The sequence below is a fragment of the Grus americana genome, chromosome 2, assembly GCF_028858705.1.
Source record: "Grus americana isolate bGruAme1 chromosome 2, bGruAme1.mat, whole genome shotgun sequence".
Lineage (NCBI taxonomy): Eukaryota > Metazoa > Chordata > Aves > Gruiformes > Gruidae > Grus > Grus americana.
The window spans coordinates 103,923,879-103,939,612 of NC_072853.1; the positions used below are offsets into that span (position 1 = coordinate 103,923,879).

General features: G+C 46.7%; 1 protein-coding gene and 1 long non-coding RNA gene across 7 annotated transcripts in view; one reads left to right on the top strand and one right to left on the bottom strand.

Moving 5' to 3' along the window:
• SLC66A2 (solute carrier family 66 member 2) overlaps positions 1 to 5,420 on the bottom strand; it is a 68,931-nt gene extending 63,511 nt beyond the window's left edge. For all 6 annotated transcript variants that reach the window (XR_008575641.1, XR_008575640.1, XR_008575642.1 and 3 more), the window contains exons 1-2: positions 5,290 to 5,420; positions 4,436 to 4,790 (exon numbers count right to left, since the gene is read on the bottom strand). Coding sequence is in view for 3 of the 6 variants with exons in the window: in XM_054814373.1 (XP_054670348.1) it covers positions 4,436 to 4,638 (203 nt within the window). In the remaining 3 variants the exon portion in view is untranslated. The remainder of the gene's footprint in view (positions 1 to 4,435; positions 4,791 to 5,289) is intronic.
• Positions 5,421 to 5,467: 47 nt separating this feature from the next.
• Positions 5,468 to 10,151, top strand: LOC129202171 (uncharacterized). Its single transcript, XR_008575644.1, has 2 exons — positions 5,468 to 6,400; positions 9,301 to 10,151. It is a non-coding gene; the product is annotated as an uncharacterized LOC129202171 (long non-coding RNA).
• The last annotated feature ends 5,583 nt before the right edge of the window (positions 10,152 to 15,734 follow it).

A 15,734-nucleotide genomic window follows, 5' to 3' on the forward strand; every position in this document is an offset into this window, starting at 1 on the left:
CTCCGCATCCTCCACCCCCAAAATTCTTGCCCACCTTCTTGTTCCTGTTCTTTATCATGACAATGCAAAGCTAGTCAGCTGGCAGACTGCAGGCCACATGAACCAAGAAGATACATCTGTCTTGGTCACAACCGAGTTCAAGTGCCACGCTGCACTCTGAAGCTGGCCCACAACTTCAAAACAGCCTAGGGCAGCTTAACCAGATGATTAACCAGCTCAAAGCTCAAGCATCAGTAAGACTCAGGGTATCCCTTGGATATTTTAATAATCAGTTTTGAACAAGAAATCAGAGCTAACTCTAACAAATACAGTAAGACATTGGCTAACAAAAATGGTCATTGTTTTATTAAAAATGCAGAGGGAAAAAAATTTATATCAGATTTTTTGGAGCATGCCATACATCTTCATATGTACCAGAATTACAAAGGCATTGAGTTTTGCACTGTCTCTTCCTCTTTACCCACAGCTCGGACCTTCTCCAGGCTGCCCAGTCCAGAAGTTGAACTGAGTGGAGAGTGAGAAACAATGACCTATGGGGCCTGGAGAAGACAGACAGGAGAAACAGTATTGAAAAATGGCAGAAGGACTAGACCAAAGGAGCAGCTGATAGAAATCAGAAATCATGACCAGTAACTACACTGGCACCCCAAAATAAACGCTGCTTTGAAGCCTTATATAAGGTTATAGCAATAGATTATTACCAAAAATAAAGCTAACTTGATATCAAGGGTAGTCACAGCACAAAATCTACTTTTCACACTGGTAAACAAAGACTCCATTGTGTGATGCTGTGAGCACAGACTGTCTACTTCTCAAAAATTTCTTTTTTCCAGAATCCTCTTTAAAAGGGACAAAGACTTCACATACAGTCAACACATTGAACCACAAGTTTGCATGGTCAAACTTCTGCTTTCTTCTTCCTAAACAAAAGCCATGCGTGCACAAACAAAGCAAAGTGGAATCATGCCCATTGCTATCCATGTGCAGTTTTCATTCTTGCAGCCCAGTCCTCTCCCACTGCTTTTCCATAAAGTTCTGGCATGTAGCTCATTTGAACAGAGGAAAGTCAAACTCACGTAAGTGAAAGCAGAAATGTCACTTTAGAGATGACATTTTGAGACACTGTGAAACAGAGAAGCATAAAAAATGACTTAAGGGATAGTGTGTTACTGTCATCACTAGCAAACATAAGTTCTTTGAGCACACCCTGAAACTAAGGGCTTAGATGGGAAGAAGACAAGGAGAGGCATTGCACCGAGTCCTCTTGACTTTAAAAGACTGCTTACCATTGGAGACAGTCTAATTGGAGGAAGAGAAATTGTGAAAACAGGTAAATGGAAACAGGATTGTTATCCTTGATCCCAGTAGTTCTTCATTCATTGGCTACTGTCACAGCACAATACACCAGCTGCAACTCTACTGACACATAAAACATGCCAAGAAGATTAGGAAGTAAATACTCTATTTGAGGGGAGATGAAAAGTCAAACTTCACCCAGTGCAAAACCAGATTTAAAAAAAAAAAAAAAACACAAAAAACCCACAAAACAAATAAACCAAAAAAAACCCCCCGCCTCTGAGATAACTAAGTGAGGTTCTAGGAACATGTGGAATCTGCCAGTTCACAAATAAGAAATGAGGGAATTACCACCACGGCTGACACGAACAAAGTATAGTATAGCCACAGGGGAAAGGTGAGACTGGGTCTGTCATGAGTGACAGAGATACAGATAGACCAGCACTGCTCAAGAGTGAAAATACAGAGGAAACATGGCTTAAAAGGCAGGAACTGCCTATGCATCTGTAACACATAGCATTCCACTCTGTGAGCCTCAAATTCAAGAATATATGAAATTCAGGGAAAATCTGAAGTAATAACAACAGAAACAAACTACAGAAATGTCTTTGAAGTTAAAAAAAAAAAAAAAACAAAACAAGACAATGAGCCATCCTAAGCAATAATTAAGGCCTGAAAAGCAACACTATTAGAACTTGAAAGTTTTTAAGTATTTATTTTTGGATCAGGGTGGAGGAGAAGTCAGGAGAGATGAATCTGGCACAAATCATATGCTTAATAACAAGGCATAACAAAGAGAAGCTAAAAACAATTGAAAACTGCAGCTATAGGTCAGTAAAGTTGTCAGAAGAGAGACTTGGATTAAGGTCTAGACTGGTTTGCTAAACGGAAGGAGGAGTAATCTTATCAACTGGTACTGTGTAAACCAGATTGGGCAAAAATACACAAAACAAAATTACTTATAGGTGCAGTTCTGTTCCAGCACAAGAATGGATCAAATTATTTAATAAATTTAAAACAAAATAAACAAAAACCTTCTAATTCCCTCCAATGAATATGACATACACAATTAATATAATTCTGCTGTTTATGCTGAATTATCTAGAGTGCTGTGTCCCAGATAATACATCAGCCATAGGTGACATTAAACAACTAACACAAAAGTTGAATTGCCAAGCTGCTCTATGGGTGCATTTTAAACACGTTCACAGAAATCAGAGGCTTTTGCTCTGCTATCTTCCTTTAATCATCCATATGCCCAAGGATAATATCCACTCTCAATGCTGCTTTCATGACTTAATGGTGTTTATAATGAACTACCAGGGATGCCTAATCTTTGTAAGTAGAGAAACAAAATATTCTCTCAGGGAACAATGAATTATCATAATGCAAGTCATCTTTTCTGCCTTTTAGTTCAACAGAGCTAGAAAGAGATGATTCATTGTAAGAACAGACAGAAAGGTTTCTGCAGGAACATGCCTGCAGCATTTCCCCACAGAAGTAGCTGTACCACAAGCCAGCAGCATGCCTTACAGTCCCCCTGTAGCCAGACACACCTATGCATGTGCTGTGTGAAGCCGTTCTGTGCAATCATCGAACTCCAAGATGACCAGAGCCTACACAGAGCTCATATGTGTCAGGGAGAGATACTTCAATGTGGCTTAAATACTCACAGTAAAAAATTACATAATCTTATCAATATAACTGCATTCTCTCTCAAAGTGTTGACAAATCTTCTAATATTGACATAAATTATAATTTTTCATTACTCATAGTATTTATTCTTTTGCACATCTCTTAACTAGATATACTTAAAATCAATTCAAATTAAAGATCTTCCAGTTCTTCCATAGTCCAAGTCTCATGTAACAGATGCACTCGTCTGGGTTATGTAGAAACTGCCAGCATCTCCATTCAGTTGCCATTCAACTATCCCCAATGAAACAAAAAATTAAGACAATTTCTATTTCTCAAACTGTCAACTCAGGCTTTTCACTTCTCCTTGCCCCTGTCAGTTCCTCTATTTCCCTTCTGTTCTCTGCTTTCTCCAACAGCTGCTCCATACACTTCACCCCAGGAAAACATAGGTCCAATGCAACAAGTAGCTGTGTTCTAGTGGTGACTCCGCAGTTTGACTGCCAGCTGTGGTCCCGAGAGAGGGTCCCCTGTTTTCTCCACTCCAGCACAGCACGTACATGTTGCATTTTACTGTAGAAGAATCCAGGAATCTCCTTATACTTAAAGAGTCAGAGGAGCTTTAAAAAGAAACCGGAAACCAACAAAAGGATTTAGCCTGTTACCTATCAGTTCTTTGTGGTCTACAAAGTAGCATTTTGTAGTCAAAATATTCTTATAATAACTGTTCTGTGTTGCAGTAATTTCCCAAACTATTTCGTCTTTGGTTTCTCAAGTATATTCCCATTGTTGTAACATCTCTATTATAAGAAGTAATGGGGAATATAAGTTAATAAAATTAATCCACGGAAATCAGGCCCTAATAACATTTTCTTTGTCCAGCAGCACAAGACATAAATACAGAAACAAACTTGCTTTTAAATACTGAAAGCAGTGTTGAAAACAAAAAGAATTTGCTTTGAAAGATAGCCTATCTTTTGCCTGCTTATCAAGGAATGACTATTTTCATCTGTAGTTGTGCATGGAGCTCTGTAAGTGAAACACCTCTGAAGCCAGCTGGCATCCCAGGAAAATGCAAGAACATATGGCAAGCATCCCAATGACGTTAATACCAACTAGATACTAGAATAAGCATGCAGGATGGGGCCTTCATACTGAGAACACAACTAGAGGGGCAAGGCAAATGTAAAATACAGTCAACAAGAAAAAAGATCTGACTTAGAATAAACCTCTTTTCTTTACAAACAAGTTAAAAAGTTGTATGTTGGAACATCAGAGTACTGATAATCAGATTTAGCAAGGGTAACGGAGAGTGCTCCTAAGCCCAGTTCATTTTGCTCAATGCAGATTCACCCACCTACGGAAAGACAGTATTTTGATCTTCAAGAGAGTGGAAAAGTATGTAAAACACATTATTTCCTCAAATACTCCAAATCAAAGCTTTGCAACTACCAAGCAAGAACCTTTAGAACTGGGGAGACACACACCCACAAAAAGAACTTACCAAAAAAGTATCCGCAAAATGTTTGCAACCAGTAATACCAGGCAGACGTAGGTGGAAAAGCCCTCTGCATTCTGTGTCCGCCGGATGTCTCTGTACTGGGGAATGTAGGGCACCACGCCGCCGAACACCATGGCCCCCGCAGCACCCCACGACACCAGCTGCTGCACTGGCACCAGCAGCCACTCCAAGCCACCCGCCTCCATGACTGGGGGAAGCGGGGAGGCTGCCCCGGGGGCAGTCACGCTGACGGATCGCCTTCCGCTGCAGTTGTCCGGCGGAGGTCGGCTTTAGCCACGCATGGGCTACTGGATGGGATGCGGCACCATGACTGCGCCCTCTCTCCCAGGGCCAGAACCTGGTGAGAGGGATGGGACATGAGCCTGGCTCTGCCGCGGGCTGCTCCAGCCGCTCCCAGCCGGCCGCCGGGCGCTAGCGAACCTAGCCCGCCGCCCTGCCACTGGCGGGCCGGGGGCCGCTCCCGCTCCGCCGCCCCAGCCCGGCGCAACGCTCCAGCCCTCACACGGGCTCCCCCACAGGGGGAACCCCGGCTCTGGCACGGTCCGGGGGCGGCAGCACCCCCGCTCCACCGCTGAGGAGACCTCCCGCCAACGGCCGGGGGCGCAAGGCTGAGGTGCGGGGGGCAGGGAGGGCACGGACACACGCTCCCTCCGCCGGCGAACACCCCCACCCGCCCCCCCTCTGCCGAGTCGTTTCTCTGAGGGGGCCTTCCTTCACCCGCCCGCTCCTCGGCCCGCTGGCGGTTCCCCGCCGCGCCCCGCTCATCCGGAGCCACGCGAACACGCGGGTCTGTCTATCTGTCTGCCCACCCGCCACCGCCGCGCCCGCCTCCACACCTGCTCCCCGAGCTCCGGCGGCCGCCATCCCCCTGCCTACCACCGCCGTTTCGCAACTGGGGGCACGGGCCGGCGGCAGCGGCGGGGCCCGGGCTGCTTGTGACGCCACGATGACCAGCCGCGCCTCCGCCAATGAGCGACGGGGCCGCCCCGCCAATTCCGCGCGCCCGGCGCCGCCAGGTCCTAACATGCGCGCGGCCGCGCGGCAGCAGCCGGCGGGGTAGGAAGGGGTTCGGGGGGAGGCGGCGGGGCGAGCAGCTCCACCAGCGGGGGAGGCGACGGTGGGCATGGCTGTGGGGCCGGCCCCTTGCTTTGCCAAGCTCCGAGGACCAGGTGCTGCTGGCGCCGCGCCACCGGGGAGGTTGCCCGCGGGTGGTGCCGGCCCCGCCGCCGCCGCTACCTGGGGCACTACTGCCTGACCGCCGCACTGGTGCGGCTCCCCGGGCACGCACAGGGAACGCGAGCCGGCTGCGACCGGCAGCCCGGCCACCCTTTCGCCCCGGGAGGGCGGAGAGTGCTCAGCTCGCCCGGAGAAGAGGCGGCGCCGGGCGTACCTGCGGACGTTACCCTCGCCGCTCGCGGTCCTTGCACGCTGTCCCAGATCTTGCTCCCGTCTCTGACTTCCTCATTTTCCTTAAAAGTTACGAGAAATTCCGTCACACTTCATGAAAATTACATTCCAGTGGCTCTCAAAATTGCGGTCGCTCCTTAACTATATGCAACAGAACTGTAATCGGCACATCTTCCTTACAAGAGGGAGGGGCTTGTTTTTCCCACGATGGTAATGATAAAAGGTGGCGGGGGAGTGAAAACGTGAATTTTCTACCCAAAGTGATCAGTCAGCAAGTCTTTACTGCTGTTTGCACTGGGCCAGCAGAGAAGTACAAGTGCTGCATACAGTTGCTACGAGGAGAGCGATAGCATGGACACTGAATCCTCGAACGGCTGCTTCAGGTGGTGGCAAACTTTAGCGACACTGAAAAAGGACGGCTCATCCATTTAACCTTACAAGTGGCTGCAGAACTACCTTCGAACAGATTGGGCTCTCCATAATACTTTCATAGACATGTTGCCTCCTTCCTTGGATGTGCTCCTGCTGCTCATCCAACAGGTGAGAAATGAGATGGGTTTTTCTGCAACTGAATGATGTGTTATTTTCTGTCATATATCAGCAACTGTAAATGTTTTAAGGCTTGAATAGAAAGGACCTGAATTAAAAATAGAAATGTTTGTTTCAGGGCTTCTGAAGCCTTTTGTTTACTTCCTGCATAGCAGCACCTTACTCAACTGCAAACATTTCTGCCACCTGGCAAGTTTTTGCAGCGTACATGCAGCACCTGAACATTACTGCACATTACTGCAGAGTGTATTTTTCAAAGACTGTTTTTGGGGTACCGTCACACAAACATCCAAAGCACTCTCCTACATAGATGAGGTGACCAGCGATAACATTAGGACTCACTTTTCCTACAGGGATGTAGTAGCTCTGCTACTTAAACAAAGCTCTACTTCAGTCCACAGACCCGATAGTTTGATTGTCAAAGTTAAATATACACAGTAGAAGACTTTAATTCTGATTTTTGGATGAGGAGCCTGAAGTTCTTGATTTCAGAGCATCTGACTCTGAAATTCAGAGAAAGTATAACCATCGAATTATGTATAAACTGCATAATTTAAAACGTATTTCATTATTTAAGTGCTCATATTTCATATATCGCTTGTGCATTGTTATAATCATGCAGTTATGCGAACTTCTTTCCAAACTTTTCTTGGGAGCCTTTGCCACGTTATCTTTCCTTAAGCACAAAGGTGTAAACAAGCTTCAGACTGAACATGAGATTAGCCCAGATTAGGAAACCAACTTTTGTTCATGTAAATACAAGTGTTTTGAGAAAACATTGAGAAATTATCTTGAGAAAATATTTTGAAGTAATGTTTACCTACATAGAAGACACTGCCTGTGCTGACACCAGTTCTCCAGGTTAGCTTCCAGAATAATTCCAGGACACTTTAAGTCTATGTAATAACAAATTTCATGCACTATTAAGATTCTGAAGCACTCAACTGGAAACAGACAACTGCCTCACTTGAAACTGTAAGGGTAAAAATGCTGAATTACAGCATGTTGCTGTGTGAATGTAGTTCAGTTTTGGTCACTGAAAAATGTCCTAGTTGTTTAGGAGTTAATCCACTGATGTAAGCTAAACAGACTAGTGATACCAGACATAGGATAGAGGGAGGAATGACAGATTGGCTTGAACTCCTCAGGCTGAGCAGCTGCATAAAAGCTTGTGCCAGCACCAGGGAGGGACCTCAGGTCTCAGAATATTCTAAGCAGCCAGGGGCAACTTTCTTTGCCAGTGATGCCATGCTAAGGTGCTCGCTGACTCCAGCATAACATACAGCCCAGCACTCAGAATATCCAATCACAACAGACCGAGCAAGACTCCAGTGGGAGAATCTCTTGAAGAAAATGTATCTAAAGCTTGGATGATAACAGGTGATTGAAGAGAGTCTTGCCTCATCAAGGAAAAGTTCCACAGCTTGCGGGTCTGAGTGCAGCCAGATGAGAATGCTCAGTCTTGTGAGGCTTTACATCAAACTGTTTTTCTTTGTCTGGTAGTTAGTAATTGAGAGGGAGCTCAGAAGGACCGCTTCCTTGGTGTAAAAGCAGACCCTACCATAGAAACAGTACTGCTTCAATGCAATGCCACATGGCAATCCTCTGGTTTTGAGTGAGGAGAACAAGAACACGTGCATTTATTTTTCCACACGGACTGGCAAAATTCCCCCTTTAAAAAAAAATCTCCATTTGCTAGAACTGCATTACCCATTCAGGAAACAGAAGCAGGCAGTATGTTTCACACCAGGTCTTTGAAGACCCATATTAATCTTTTTATGACAACTGCTGTAAGAGAATTTAAACTGAGTATGTAAGCAGCTCTAGACACCTAGTTACGAACTAGGTCCTAGCCATTAACATTTTGGTGACAGCGTAGTCCCTAAACTTCCACTCATAACAAGAACTTTGATTTATTCCAGATTAAGAAATCTGATAGAGATTATACCTGTTAAGAAATGTACCTGTAGTACCTTTGGATACAGTTTAAGCAAGCTGGAAGTGGTGAACAGACATGGGATATTTTCAAAGGGAATTTAACATTGGTAGAGGTGGTAAAAATTATTATATAAGGTTTTGTTTTGCAAATAGGTCCACTGAATTATAAGAGTAAGCAAAGGCTCGTTTCTACAACTGGCTCCATGTAGCCATATTCCTAGCAGAAGGACACAGGAATCAACTACCCAACTTGGACCAGTGTCAAGACTGACGCCTTAGCTACCTCTTTGCAGCTTTTTACAGGAGGAGGGGGGCTGTTGGTGCTTCACTTGTAGTAACTACAGTAGCAAAAATAGCAGATTGCTGCAAGTTTTCTAACCAGTCTGTTGTTCTGTCAATTGATTTTGAAAGACGACTATTAAAATTATTTTATATTCTACATTAGAGAAATGCTGTTGCACTGAAGCAAGCATAGGAAGTCCCTGTAAGATGTAGGCTAAAGACATAGTGCAGATAAACTCTAAATCACTCCTTGAATATATTGCACAATAAATATTGTCATAAGGATTATGTGAATTCCTACAGTAGCCAAATTCCCTTCAATTATCACATTATATCTTATTCTACAACTATAATCATGGTGAGATTAAAAAGAAATATTCACTGTACTGTTCATAAAACAAGTAAATGGGTCTTAAGTACCTTGAAATTGGCCATTGCTACTGAGATGTATTAGCACTAAATCAGCTGTCCTTTTCTCTCCACTTCTGATGTTCTAAAGCAACCCCACTGCAAATGGTGGCAGAAGCTACCTCCTGGCCCCTTCAAACACTGGTGAGCCCTTGTTTTTGCAACTGATGGACAGAATCAAGCTAGCATTAGCAGGCGATACTGTTTTATTGCACATCTTCACCACTTTTTCTTTCTCCTTCTGCACTGGTGTTTGTAAACAGATCAGTGAGTATAAGCATGGGTGGAGCACCCACTGGCATGTGAAGGAACTTCCTTTCCACTTCCAAGGAGGACCTCTGACCAACATGCCCAGCCTACAAGCCCATCTCTGGGCAGCAGTGGCATGCTCTGCACTGGGGAGTGGGAACCAGGACCACTCACGCTGAGCTGATTAGACTCCTGTCTCTACTTGGACTGCTACCATCTCCACAGACAAGTGAAAAAAAAGCCCCAAACCAAACATGCCAGAGAAGCAGCAATCAACCTGGCAGCTGGCAGAGATACACAAACCCTTCTTCAAACCATTACAGCTTTGAAACAACAGGCAAAGTTCAGGCGAGTGGAGAAATAAACAAACAACATCATATCACACAGGCAAGAAGTTGAAACAGGACTGCGTAATCCACAGCCTGTTCTGTCAAACAGGTCCAGCTGACTACAACCGTTTCTTGCCCACATGCTCTTTGTATGCTGCTGTGCGCATGGTGTGGCCACAGGGTCACCTCAGCGAGCTGCTTGCAGCAGAGGAGCCTGCAGGCAGCTCCTGCTCAGCACCACGTGTTGCAACACCTATGCATCCTTGCCCGTGTCTACCAGTGCAGCCAGAAGTTTTCACGTCAACAACCTTTAGCAGCAGAGTTGTTTTCTCACAAGAAAATATATAATAACTCAAAGGACCAGGAACGAGGAACGTCTCCCCAGACGGGATCTGCACAGCATGCCATGGGAAAATCCCTGCAGGATCCATCCAGTGCTGAACCAATGCATGGTGCCCAGCATCAGAAAGGACTTAAGGTTTACTCACTATCTATATTCCTCTTTTTATTCTGTCTTATTAAAATGGGTATTTTATTAAGCCATTTTTGGTTGGACCTTTCTTGTCACGATGCAGAAAGAGCCTTTGCACCATCTCCCTCTCTCTGGCACTTCATCCATCCCACTCGCCCACCCCCACCCCCCACACAGCAGAATACTTACTCATTACCAGATCATTGCAGTCAGCAAGAAGCTGCTGATACTGGGGAGTGGGATGGCAAAGATGCAGTGTGATGGGTTGGCCCCAGCCAGCAGCAAAGCCCCCGCTCAGTCATGCACTCACTCCCCCCCAGCAGGATGAGGGAGGGAATCAGAAGGGTGAAACTGAGAAAAAAAACCTCATGGGTTGTGATAGAGTCAGTTTAATAAGTGAAGAAAAAGAACAAAAATAAGCGATGCAAAGGCAATCACACGCCGCCTCCCACCAGCAGACCAATGCCCAGCAAGTCTCCAAGCAACAGCTACTTTGGAAGAAACTACCCCCACCCCAGCCCGTTTTTATTGCTTAGTGGGATGCTACATGGTCCGGCATGTCCCAGTGGTCAGTTGGGGTCAGCTGTCCTGGCTGTTTCCCCTCTTGCCCACCACCAGCCTATTTGCTGGGGATGCAGAGTGAGAGAGAAGGCCTTGATGCTTTGCAAGCACTGTTCAGTTAAAACACCGGTGCACTATTAACACTGTTTTGGTCACAAATCAAACACAGCACCATAAAGGCTATTAGGGAGAAAGTTAACTCCATCACAGCCAGACCCAGCACAGGGAGTGAAACACAATTTGGGAAATCCTTAAACTGGCTTTATCTCTGAAGAACAAGTGAGCGTGTAAGTGCAGCATCTTAAGTCTCATGAGAACTATCCCTAGCCTTCTCTGACTCATTTTCTCTCCCTCTTGATGAAGCTGTGGAGAGGCTTGGAAGCAGAGAAAGAAAAGAAAAATGACAGAGAAACTATAGCTTCAGTATGATTCAAAATACCACCATGTGATCTGGAGTCAGCACCATTACAGCACTGCCATGGTTCAGCCCCAGCTGGCAGCTGAGCACCACGCTGCCGCTCGCTCACCCCTCCCTGGTGGGATGGGGAGGAGAATAGGGAGAAAAAGGTAAAACTTGTGGGTTGAGATAAGGGCAGTTTACTGGGACAGCAAAAGGAGAGGGAAACAACAACAATAGTACTGATAACAGAATATACAAAGCGGGTGATACGCAATGTATTGCTCACCCCACGACCAGACACTCAGACCTGTCCCAAAGCCGCAATGCCCCTCCCTGACCAGCTCCCTTTTATACTGAGCATGACATCATATGGCATGGAATACCCCTTTGGCTAGTTTGTGTCACCTGTCCTGGCTGCGTCCCCTCCTAGCTTCTTGTGAAAATTAACTCTATCCTGCCGAAACCAGGAAAAGCACCCAAACTATTTTTTCTTTCTCTGTTCCAGGACAAGGACAAAGTGCTTCTAGTAGCATTTACGCACTCATGGTTTGCTTCCGTTGACATAAGCTCAGCATCTGTGGCACACATAAGAACATCTTCTACACATAAGAACAGAACAAAACAAATTTATGCTACCCTTACCAGGAGCAAAGAGTGCTGCAGGGGGAAAAAACCCAAAAAACAACTTTACTGCGTGAGTTACAATTGAGTCCAAGACAATAATCTAGATGAGACAGACACAAATGTTGTGCTCTGATTTTTCTGAAACCCCAAGGAGCTGCAGTTATAGGTCCTTTTCGACTAATTTATCCCAGAGAGAAGCTGAACATCCTCATGTGTCCTCTGAGCCCCTCTGGCCAGCACCAAAAGTGAGAACAACCATGGGGGAGCCCCCCCCGACCCCAGTGTGACTTGAACACCCAACCTTCTGACCTGGAGTCAGAGGCGCTGCTGTTACGCGAGGAGGCCATGCCACTGCACCCTTTCCCCTGGCTATGGAAGGCTGAGTCTCCAGCGCTCTCCTGCCCTATGCTGGCAGCGTCCCTCGGCACCCGCCAGTCCCTCTATGTCCGTGTCATTTCAGATGCCTTTTGCCAGGCATACTTGCAATATGCACCCACAAGACTCCTGCTGGCAAACGCCATGTGAAGCACTAAACAGAGTAGGGGTAGGAGGGCCTCCTACAGTAGCCAAGCTGCATAAAATACCTGTCATACTCTTAGCACTCCCCTCTGCTGAAAACGCCTCACAGAAGAAAGCGAGTGAAGCAAGCAGGCCACTGTCAGTAAAGGTTTCAGTCTTAAAGCATATTTGCAAAGGATCTTTGTTTCAGATAAGAAAGCGCAAGCTTTTTCTCCCAACAAAACCAGCCAAAGAATGATTTCCACACCCTTGGGGTTTTATATTACTGTCATTGCTCACTGATTGCTGTTAGAGTACATATCATAGAATCATAGAATGATAGAATGGTTTGGGTTGGAAGGGACCTTAAAGATCATCTAGTTCCAACCCCCCTGCCATGGGCAGGGACACCCTCCACTAGACCACATTGCCCAAAGTCCCATCCAACCTGGCCTTGAACAATTCCAGGGACGGGGCCTCCACAACCTCTCTGGACAGCCTGTTCCAGTGTCTCACCACCCTCCCAGTGAAGAATTTCTTCCTAACATCTAATATAAATCTACCCTCTTTTAGTTTAGAGCCATTACCCCTTGTCCTATCACTATATGCCCTTGTAAACACTCCCTCTCCAGCTTTCCTGTAGGCCCCCTTCAGGTACTGGTAAGCCGCAATTAGGTCTCCCCGGAGCCTTCTTTTCTCCAGGCTGAACAACCCCAACTCTCTCAGCCTGTCCTCATAGGAGAGGTGCTCCAGCCCTCCGATCAACTTCGTGGCCCTCCTCTGGACTCGCTCCAACAGCTCCATGTCTCTCCTGTACTGGGACCCCCAGAGCTGGATGCAGTACTCCAGGTGGGGTCTCACAAGAGCGGAGTAGAGGGGCAGGATCACCTCCCTCGACCTGCTGGTCACGTCTCTTTTGATGCAGCCCAGGACACGGTTGGCTTTCTGGGCTGCAAGCGCACACTGCCGGCTCATGTTGAGCTTCTCATCAATCAATACCCCCAAGTCCTTCTCCTCGGGGCTGCTTTTGATCCATTCCTTGCCCAGCCTATAGCCGCGCTTGGGATTGCACCAACCCACGTGCAGGACCTTGCGCTTGGCCTTGTTGAACTTCATGCGGTTCACACAGGCCCACCTCTCCAGCCTGTCAAGGTCTCTCTGAATGGCATCCCTTCCCTCCAGTGTGTCGACCACACCACACAGCTTGGTGTCATTGGCAAACTTGCTGAGGCTGCACTCGATCCCACTGTCCATGTCGCCAACAAAGATGTTAAACAGTGCCAGTCCCAGTACCGACCCCTGAGGAACACCACTCATCACTGTTCTCCACTTGGACATTGAGCCGTTGACCACAACTCTTTGAGTGCGACCATCCAGCCAATTCCTTATCCACCAAGTGGTCCATCCATCAAATCCATGTATCTCTAATTTAGAGACAAGGATGTCGTGCAGGACAGTGTCAAATGCCTTGCACAAGTCCAGGTAGATGATGTCAGTTGCCCTTCCCTTATCCACCAACTCTGTAACCCCATCATAAAAGGCCACCAAGTTTGTCAGGCATGATTTGCTCTTAGTGAAGCCGTGTTGGCTGTCACCAATCACCTTCTTATCTTCCATGTGTCTGAGCATAGTCTCCAGGAGGGTCTGTTCCATAATCTTACCAGGCACGGAGGTGAGACTGACCGGCCTGTAGTTCCCTGGGTCTTCCTTTTTACCCTTCTTAAAAATGGGGGTTATGTTCCCCCTCTTCCAGTCAGTGGGAACTTCACTGGACTGCCAGGACTTCTCAAATATGATGGCGAGTGGCCTGGCCACTTCATCCACCAGTTCCCTCAAGACCTGTGGATGCATCTCATCAGGTCCCATGGACTTGTGCACCTTCAGGTTCCTTAGATATTCTCGAACCTGATCTTCTCCTACAGTGGGCAGTTCTGCATTCTCTCACTCCCTGCCTTCTGTGACCTAGGCAGTGTTGTTCAAGCACTTGCCAGTGAAGACTGAAGCAAAGAAGTCATTGAGTACCTCAGCCTTCTCCATATCCTGGGTAACCAGGTCACCCGTTTCATTCTGGAGGGGACCCACATTTTCCCTCGTCCTCCTTTTATCACTAACATACCTATAGAAGCTTTTCTTGTTGACCTTGACATCCCTGGCCAGACTAATCTCTATCAGGGCTTTGGCTTTCCTAACCGGATCCCTGGCTGCTCGGACAGTTTCTCTGTATTCTTCCCAGGCTACCTGCCCTTGCTTCCACCCTCTGTAGGCTTCCTTTTTTTGTTTGACTTTGCCCAGGAGCTCCTTGTTCATTCATGGGGGCCTCTTGGTGTTTTTGCCTGACTTCCTCTTGGTTGGGATGCATCGCTCCTGAGCTTGGAGGAGGTGACCCTTGAATATTAGCCAGCTGTCTTGGGCCCCTCTTCCTTCCAGGGCTTTGTCCCATGGTATTCTACCAAGCAGATCTCTGAAGAGGCCAAAGTCATTTAGGCCAAATATCATTTATCCTACACCTGATGTTCCCTAATGTTATTCCCCATATTTGCCCAAATCCACCCATGTTTTCTGCAACTGTAGTAAGTGCTTTCCACTAATTCAAGGTGAATTTAAACTGCCTGGACCAGGAAAACACTGCAGTTATCTTCTCTGGGATAAATTATCTCTGAAGCTGCAAGAAAGCATGAACATAGCTGCAGTTTGCTCACAGGAAACTTTAGCCACGGTTCTTTACAGCTTCTGGAAACGCAAAATGTGCATTTCCAAATGAACCATTCCCTCCTCCACCCAGCCTCCAACCTCTTCAGCACAGGCTTTTTTACCAAATTTTGTAGAAAAATACTCTTTCCATCACACAACCAGCCACATGCCACATTTAATCTCTGTGTACAAAACACACGTTCTGCTCTGCACAACAAGGTACCTGGAAGAGAGCCACACAAGGCTGGGGGATCTGAACATGTGGGGTCGGATCACAGTCCTTGTGCCACAGCAGCTGCTTCGTCTTGCCCTCACAACAGAGCTGGCAGAGCCTTGCCTGTTACACACTGCATTTTCTTCAAGAAAGCTCCACTGTGCAGGTATGACACCCAGCGTTAAGGAGCAAGACTGCGGGGTGATTTGAACGCAACCTCCAGATCCAGTGTCAGGCATGCCACCAGTGGGCCACGAGGCCAGAGAAACAGACCCTGCTCCCTTTTCTACTTGTGGCAAACACCTCCAGCTCCCTCCTGCAGCCTTTTGGGAGGGGAACTGCTCAATGAATGCTCCTCCACCCTCATTGTCCAAAGACAGCAGGAGCAAGGCTGAAGCAGAAAGCAGCATGAGAAGAAGCATCTCTTACCAGCCATGCCTGGGAAACTATAGCTAGAGATTTCTGGATCGCCACATAATAATTCAGTCAACAGCAGCTAGACAGGTGATTTCATGCAGCCACGAATTACACACAACTCTTCACAGAGCCAAAGGATGCCACCATGCCAGCCTCTGTAGTCGAAGCATCGGCAGTGGCCTTTCTGCTGCTTTTACATTTGTCCCCAATGCACACTTACAGGGAAAACTATATCCTGTTTT